This window comes from Fusarium odoratissimum (genome assembly GCF_000260195.1).
Source record: "Fusarium odoratissimum NRRL 54006 unplaced genomic scaffold supercont1.5, whole genome shotgun sequence".
Classification (NCBI taxonomy): Eukaryota; Fungi; Ascomycota; class Sordariomycetes; order Hypocreales; family Nectriaceae; genus Fusarium; species Fusarium odoratissimum.
In genome coordinates this window covers 1,825,514-1,834,463 of record NW_022158691.1, presented here as the reverse complement: position 1 = coordinate 1,834,463, position 8,950 = coordinate 1,825,514, and the positions used below count along the sequence as shown (strand labels likewise).

Here is an 8,950-nt window from a genome sequence, read left to right as displayed (position 1 = left end):
TCATAATAGGCTGCTCTGATAACAGTCATAAGACCTTTCATGCAGATAATCATTGGAGTAGCGCCCGAGGCTGGTGGTGTGGCGTCCAATGTCGAGATGAGGTCCGACTTGATGGGTGAAAGTGCTTGTGCATGGCATCGACTGTAGAGCTCTGATGGCCTGAGCTCTCCCCTGTCGGTGGCGAAAAGATGCACATTGCAGGTGTCTGAGCACTTTCCTCAGTGGCCCCCATCCCCCAGCTTTCTCTCCTCGAGAGCTGGTCCCGGGCTGTCGATCGGACGCCATCCCCCCCAAAAAGGTACCAAAGCTTCTCCATGCTTGTAAACGCCTCTTGCGAGTCAAGAGAGGGAGAAAGTATCCCCCATCCCACATCGGCCAAAAGAACAGGTTTGCACCCAAAGAGCCGAATTCTTTTCCTTCCAGATAATAAAATGATAATAAAAATGATGAACCAAATGCTTTCCTGCGCCTTTCCAAGGTATCGATAAACTGTACTTTTTTCTGTGTTTTTTGGTTGTTCGATGCTGTATTTCGTTGATTCATATGTCCACCTCCAAGTCCACGGTTCCCAAGTGGGGGGTGTCATGTCTCACTTGAGTCGACCACCTGGTAAAGCACATCGCTTGGCTTGATGAACCTGCAGACGTCGACTATTCGCTTCGATGGAGGGATATCTCGGCACCGCCGGCAAGAGAGAGACGAATGAGGTTGTATCCTGTTGTTTCAACTCATCCGGGAGGTCGGGTTTCGTATGTGTATGAATGTGTGTATGCGTATGCGGGGATGGATAGATAGGTGAAGAGTGCCGCCTTATTGGACGTTGGAGCGGCAGATCGGTTGGCGACATATCGAGGACTCGACCTGCGAGACGGATCGCTCGTTTTCATTGCGCACGAACTTGAGGAGAGTAGGACAAGCGTGACTCGGGACGTTGAATCAGTTTCGCCCATGGGTGATTACTGGGTTGTTGTCGTTCGCGGCAGGCAGCTAGAGAATTAATTAGTACGTGTTCATGCATCAAAAAGTTGGCCGTCGGTGGAGAGCATAGAAAGACATACCACAAATGTCGTCACCCCTGTGGAGATATGTTAGTGAATGTCCATGTATGTTGTGGATATGGTTATGTTGACTCACCAGTACTGCTTGCTCACGATGGTGGGCGGACACCGACGTTCTGTCTCGATATACTTGGGACACCATGATTCTACCAAATGGTAGTGGTGTTGGCAGCTAAGTTCCTTCTATAAGATGGATTAGTATTTATCTTCCATATGACCATTCACCATCATGGTGATGTGATGATATGATGTTGTATGTTCTGACTTACATAGATGTAGTTGCACATTGTGACAAACCCGACCAAGTTGTATCGACTCTAAAAAATCGTGGACCAAGGTATAACAAGTATGTGAGTCGATCGGTCCAAGATGAAGATGGCCAGGCCCCGTCGTTATATATACAAGGACAATAGTAGTAAACCCGCCGAACTCTATATCAACAAGTGAGGGCAGGTAGTAGGTAGCGTTCAAGGATGCTGTTGATGTTGGGTAGCAATGACGGGCGACAAGGTTCCTGCTGAGACGGACTACGGTACGATAACACGCTGCAACGTTTTGGTCGAATTGGAATGGCCTCGAGGGGAACAAAGAAGTATTTAAAGACAGAGACAAGATGGACCCAAAGCGACGATACAGAGGCTAAAGAATCCCTACGGACGGGGCTCAAAAGGAAAAAGGTTGTTTATTATAACTTCGACAAGAGAAAAGGGCCCTTCCATAGGTAACCCCTGCCATAGCAGAGCAAGCAGCAGAGCGAGCACACCCTCTCTGTACGTACACAGAAGGGGGCGTGTTCTCCTGCTAAAAGTTTTGATGGTGGCACTTCCATCTCTCTCCGAAAACAAGGGAAGGGGGGGTAGGTGTCTGGGTTTTTTTTTGCGAGCTGAAGAGCGGGAGGGAGTGAAAAAGGGTGTGTGCGGATAGAGTTGCAATGATTTGCGCATGTGTATGCATATATCGAGAGTGACCCGTTTACTGGGATCAACTGTTTTAATCTAAGGCGAAGCTATCCTCCACCTGGTAAAAAAGTCCCCCCAAGAATAAAGGCCACTGTCTGTCTAATGTTAGTACGTATGGGTGAAACACACAGACCAATCTGCGAGCCCTCACGTCTTCGGCGTCGGCGAAGTGAGGATGAGTTTTGTTTTGCAATTTATTTTACGGAGGAAAAAAAAAAGGAAGACCCTGAGGATGAATGTTGGATGGGGATGACTCACCGAGGGTTGGCCGAGGCACAGGCAAGACAACGGTCGATGCTATTCCCAAATGACATTTCTCGTTACAAATGAATAAACGATGGAGTAGAAATCATTGTCGCACATGCCGAAACAGCACTGACTGGGGGATCTAAACTTGGACCCTTCCATTAAACTCCACCATAATATTCCAGAACCACCAATACCGCCGGCAATCCCCTTCCCCTCACGATGATGTTACAGTACGTCCATCCATACATATCCATTTTGTATCAGGTAACAGCACATACAACCTCACATAAGTCAAGATGCTTGCTCGCTATGCCTTACCTCATGGATTGGGTACTCACCGCAATACTCTGCCACAGCACAGCATTTCTCTAGAGTCACTGTCTCCAAGGCGGAGCCGCCGTCTAGCCTTCAGGGTGCTGCGATCCACAATTTGAATCAGAGCTGTCTCTCTCTGCCCGCCAGACCGCGCCCTCTGCTCTGCTGCTCGAAATATTTCGTGACGGTGAGCAGAACAAAAGGTCTTGGACCCTTGAAAGGAAAACGAACGTCCCGCCTTGCATTTTTTTTCTACTCCACCGCGAGGGGAGCACCTCAGCAACGATGACCGCCTCCAAGAGCCGAAGCAACTACATTTAATCGACTCTCACCGTTTTATCTGATTGGGAGTTGCATCACCCGAGCAGACACGGGCCGTCGGGCACGTGGAAGCCTCCCTCCATGAGCCAACCCCTTCGTGTGATCAGCATGTTGTACTGCCTATAGCGGGATGCAACACGACCGTTTTGAGGGGTCGAGACCTCTCTGATATTGCTTCTTTCGAGAGACCAAGTCGACTTTTACTGGTCATGACATGCCAATTAAGGAGACTCGTCATTATTCGGACATCCCTTGATTGACCAGTCATCAAGGTAGGTAGGTAGGATGCTGTTTTGACTGGCTGCAACAATGCTGGTCTGGCTGAATCAATAATAGAAACAAGGTCTATCTGATAAAGGGCCTGCCTGCCCGCCTGTCTGCGTCAATGCACATCACATCAACGTAGAAAGGATTTTCTTGTGCTGCATTGCTTGCAGGTCAGGTTAGTCTGGTCTGGTGCGGTACGGTGCACGGCCATGTTTTGTGTAATCGCTGTCTATGCTACTGAGCGAGGGGAATTGATTAATTAATTACAGCAAATATGGATGACAGCAGAGCGAGAGTAATAAACCTGTCTGACCCACTACCGACGTCTCAGTCCCTTCTAGACGTGCCCTGTCCGTAAAGTTCCATTGGGCTTGAGATTCATATCCATGAGGGACACTGGACGCTTGGACGTTGACGCCATTCTCTGCTGGGCTGGTCTGGGCTGGGCTTTCGTATGGCCCCTGGCGAATTTTAGAAGGGCTCAAGTACCGTCTTGATTGACACACATGTCCACTGCCGGGTATCACCATTCGGAGAATGACCTCGTTTCGTTGCCCAAAACGACAGAAAAACAAGGCTGTCTGGGTCATTTGGACTGAGCTTAGATTCCTACCTACATATGACCCCATACACGACAGCATCGTGCATGGAATTAGCATTTTAGCACGCATATTTTGGCGCTCTGCTCCACTGCACACGTGGGCGCAATGCCGGTAGCGGTATGTCCTGTATTATCCTGTCCTGTGCTGCTGTCGGCTTGTCACCCAGCCGAAACGTATCCGCTACCGAGAGTTTGATGAGAGATTCCATAGCATTTACAGGGCTCGTAGTGGTGCAAGACCCCTATAAGCTTGTGATGCTGTTATCTAGGCGCACCTCAGCCTAGGTACACATTCACGTTCGCACGCACATTCACGAGTACCGATATCTTGTCATCGCCAACTCATTCAACTACTGCACAATCTTTAAGCCTTTCACACGCTGCCTCCACGTGAGTTTTTCTACTTTCCTAAAGAGGAACCGGTCAACAGGTTTCGACATGGCTATGCACAAGTTTGAGCCAGGCCTCGCTGCAGGCCTACGCTGTCAAGCATGAGAATCCCACCAATTGTCGCTAAACGAGCACTCATCCTTGCGACCTTCTACAGGGGGTGTTTTGGTTCTGTTCTGTTTATGTCAACGCTCATCTTACTATTTATCTCGATTCTCTTCATATGAGTTTTTCTTGATTCATGACACACCCAAACCCAGACCAGGCCAGGTTTCAAAAGGAGAAACAAAGCACATACACACTCTTGCGATGCGTCATGGTCAAGACTAACTTAGCGAAAAGCCTTCCGCTTCTGAAAGGCGTCTTCTGGAATACATAATTTCCACAATCTCCACAGTCGATCCGGCGCCGTCTCTTGGTTGATACCACACCGCTATCCAATCAGCCCTGCAAATCCAGATTTTCGTGCTCTCCATGGCAAATTATCTGCCAAGGGGGACTGACGGGTGAGTCCTCTTAGCCTCTACCGACTGGCTGGACGACTTCGCCCGGGACCTAGGAAATGCCCCCCGAGCAAGCCAGACATGTCATGCTAGTTTCTGTGGTCTCTCCACACATGGCCATGTCCAGCTGTAGCTTGTGTTTCTAGTGCCCCGAGACTATCATCGTCTACTCCGTGAGAAGAAAAAGCTCCTCCTTGCTCAAACGCATTCAATCTTATCTAGACGATACTATTCATACTATCGCCAAATTTTCTTCGCACTCGGGCTCGCTATTTGGTCAGTGAACTCCCCTGCCTCTGACGCCAAGTTCACCCTAGCCTAGAGAGCCTGGCCTCTGTTGCAGCCGTCAACTCTGCCAAGCCATAATGCCCCTCTTCACAGGGGTTTGTCCAATCAGGCCGGTCCCAGCTTTCTTCTTTGGCGTTCCCAGGACGCGGGCTCGGGCCTCGGGATGTTCTGCTTCTGGTGGGTGTGACAGCCCCAATCCCAGCCAAGTTCCAGGGCAAGAAGCCGGCTCTTCTGACTCTCTCACTGCTGTGAGAGACTCCCCTTCGTCAATGCGAATGTTTCTCATGCAAGGGTGACGACAGTCGGTATTCACTTCAGCTGTCAACTTACCCGAGCTACAGAAACACTTTGACATGTCTGTCTCACTTCTTACATGAACTGCTAAAGTCTGACAAACAAAACAGCCGTTGAGAAATGTAAAGCTTAAACGAGACAGAGTTTACTGACACCTATCAGGCTGGGCATGGGCCTGCAGGACGCCATCTTGAAGATCAAACTCACGGAGCGCTGCAGCCTCTGTGGGGAGAACTGTACCGTAGCATAGTTACAGAAGCCATGTCCGTCCTTCTGTAACCCTCCGAGGACCTCTGCGGTCATGTCTCGGAGCTATCTCTTTAACGAGGTCCTTCAGGTGAAGTCCGCCACGTTCAATCCTGATCCTTCAGCCTGGAGATGAACAGGGCTTCAAATCCACTCTTGTCAGACCAGGATCGTGCGGATCTCTCGTTCTTCGTCATCACCTGTCCTGTTGCTGGTCTGAGCTGGTTACCAAGAGAAAGGTTTTCCCTTCCCTTTCCATTCCTCCGGGCAGATCATGTAATCCCGCCTCTGCCGGGAAATCACACACAGAGTGGAACTCGTTCGCCCTGAGTCAAACCGACTGACTGGTTACCGAGCGCCTGGGTACGGACGATGAGACAACAAACGAGAGAACATCAGTCATTCCATCAGCGACAGAAAAAAAGGGGAGATTTGTCTCAGCCGGTTTTGCCCCGGCCAGACACAACGAGACACTCGTAACTTGCTAGTGCCTGGATAATTGCTCATGCAATAACCAGATACGAAGGCGAATCTTGCTTCAACAACACTTCACAGAAGAGGTGTGTGGATTTGTTACTCAGCAAACACTAATGTAAATGATGCAGACCGCTCTTTGGCAGCTGTACGATGTCAACAACGCATGCATTATGCATATGGGGACAATGCAGGTCTTGACAGTCTCGAACTTGGAGGCCTTTTCGCATCACGAAAACTTCGACATCTCGAACTCGATGAAGAAGAAGAAAAATCTCTACGCGGAAACCGCCAGGGCCGCTTCAAGCGCTGACGGGTAGAAATGCAAGGCACAACCTGTCAACCCCAGACTTGGCACGTTACTTAGCAAGGAGTCCGTGGCTTTTCTGTTCTCTGCGGAATCGTCCCCGCTACACTGGCGGAACTACCAAGAGGTGAACTTGGTCGCTAAACTCACCGGTTTTACTAGTCGCCGCCAAGTGCACATGAGTTGCAGAAGTGCTTCATGATGGTTGCTTTGCGGGCGGCTTCTGGACCGTGCCGGGTGATAAAGAATCTAGGCATCATGCGATTCTTTATTGAAGGTTTTGTTTCTCATCGGTATTTGATGATCGTATTCGGGGTGAGTTTAGAGAGAGCTTAGGAGATATGGAAGAGCCGGAACTGCGAATACCCTACATCGGATACATACATGGAAGAGTCACTAGGATTATTCTTTGATGAAGTGACTCCGGCGCCTTGCGAAGGACAGGGAATTGACCATGCTATGACTTCCTTCCGATGAGACCGACGCCTTTACCGTTCACGCCCTATATGATCGGCCTACAACATATCAACATATCATGATAAGCAGATCTCGCCCAGGAACTCGTCATGATGATTCTGGCGTGAGCATCCATGCATTACAGCAAGGTACAGTTACCAGTAACCTGGTTAATCATGACTCCTCAAGGATGATCGCGAAGGAAGCGATATTTGCGATGCAACATAGGCAATAGAGAGAAGTGAACAGAGTGTCTATGTACCAGAGACTGTTTCAGGGCATCTTGAACAGTTCCTCCACCCATGTCGCTCGGCAAATTCCTCATCAGAGGCACAAAAGTATACATCTCGGCCGAGGGAGGATAAAAAGCAACACAGATGGACACAAGTTGGCCTATCGTAGATTGATTGTCCCCCATGTCATGATGGAATCCTTGTTTCGCACCAAGTCTGCGGAACCGTCCTGCTGGAAATTGGCGAGATGACGCAGAATGTAAAACCGCATGGTCCTGATCGTGGTCTTTGCCATCAAGAGACACCTAGATTCTTCTCCCTGTGAGACAAAAAACGTGCTCTCTTTCAGGGCCTATGCTCAAAACATGACAGGGGTGTGTTGAACGCAAAAAGGGAGGACAGGATGGGGATCCTGACATTTCTGTCGCACATGCCTCTTCAGGAAAAGAAGGGTCCAGAATGCTGTGAGATATTTTCACTTTGGAAGAGGGATTGAGCTGAGTTGGGCATCAAGATCTTCAGAGGTATATCCACTGCTAAATCCCGAGGCAATGGACATCTGTGGGACTTGGCCTGGATCGAAAAGAGTTTACCCGTTACCAAGCCGTTGGGTGAAAGCTTAATTTCATTCGTTCTATTACCGTGATGTTATTAATTATTTCTTTACCCTTGCGTTTCACGAGATTTGCTGCTCGGCTTGGCTTGAGTCGCTTGACTAAGTCACTAAGAGAGAGAGAGAGCCGACGTGATGTGGGATGGCTCGCGGCTGTGCCGTTCTCGGCGTCGGGGTCTAGGAACGTTCCGTGTAGCGAAAATGCGTCCCTTGCTTATGAAGACTTCCAATGGGGTTTGAAATCGAGGGTATGGCCAACGGATGGATGCACAGCTACGCAGGTAACAGAGTAGACCTGCAGTGGAGAAATATCCCGTGATGACGACTCAGTGGGGGGCGTGTATCTGTTACAGCTCAGGTCAGTCTATTATTTGCCGGCGGAAGGATTCATTCATTCATTCGCCGTCTGTCCACTTGTCAGATTCGATAGGGACGGAAAGCCAGGAGTAGGAGGTTTTAGGTTAAGTTATACTACTTACGTGCATGGAAATGAATGCACGTCTTGATAAGTGCATCTCGGGTCAGACGTTCCGAAGATGGCTTGGGTAGTGCCGCGAGAATCATACCTCTTTTGGAGTGGGATAACCGTCGTGAACGGTAAGTCTCTGGGCCAATAACGCGTTAAAGTCATAGCGCTCTTTCACTGGCGTGAGGTGAGGTGAGGTGAGGTGAGTTGAGTTCAGATTCATAGACGGCCTTCTCGTACTTGTACCCCTGTCACATCGTGCAGGCTGGCGATCAACCCTTCCAAGGATGGTAACGGCATTCCTATTCCATCTCAACCATTTGCTTTGTTATATGCACACACTGTCATAGCGATGTCGATTATCGACCACAGAACAAGGCCTGTTTCATCGCTCGTTAATTGGAGGCGTCACCAAGACACGGGTTGAGAGGGAGAGAGTCGAGTCGTAAACTCAAAATAGACAGGGTGTGTACTGTTAGAGTTTGCAGGGGACACTCAAACGGGTATTACTGGCGATACTACGGAGTACTGGGCGTAGCGTCGGCACATCCCTCACCCAAACACCTGTCTCCGAGGAGCCTTCTAGAGCTTCGGTTCCAATCATATTCCGCTGAGGACCTCTGTGGCCTTGTGTCGGATGCATCGTTGGCTTCCCCTAGCGGGCGCGTTTGATGCCGGCAGACTCGAGGACCTCGTGTGTTCCACTGGGTACAGTAGCCAGCTGCCCTGGCCTTGCCCTGCCAGGCCTTGCGATAGTTGCAGTTACAGTTACTCTAGTTAAACGAGACGTGGGGAGGGTTGCAATTGCGAGGTTCGGTCATATGCGAGGCTTTGATGAGAGTCAGTCCCTCTTGTTGTCTCTTTTCTCGTCGCGATGCGGATCGCCAATGGAAGACTTCGGAGGCCACGC

General features: G+C 49.7%; 2 protein-coding genes across 2 annotated transcripts; both read right to left on the bottom strand.

Annotated features, from left to right (window-relative positions):
• FOIG_04577 (uncharacterized protein) lies at positions 1 to 543 on the bottom strand (the record flags this gene model as incomplete). Its single annotated transcript, XM_031202855.1, has 1 exon — positions 1 to 543. The coding sequence occupies one exon, from the start codon at positions 541 to 543 to the stop codon at positions 1 to 3; it is 543 nt and encodes a 180-aa protein (XP_031068302.1).
• A 340-nt stretch (positions 544 to 883) lies between these two features.
• FOIG_04576 (uncharacterized protein) lies at positions 884 to 1,345 on the bottom strand (the record flags this gene model as incomplete). Its single annotated transcript, XM_031202854.1, has 4 exons — positions 884 to 987; positions 1,059 to 1,075; positions 1,135 to 1,241; positions 1,328 to 1,345. The coding sequence occupies 4 exons, from the start codon at positions 1,343 to 1,345 to the stop codon at positions 884 to 886; spliced, it is 246 nt and encodes an 81-aa protein (XP_031068301.1).
• Between the last annotated feature and the right edge of the window lie 7,605 nt (positions 1,346 to 8,950).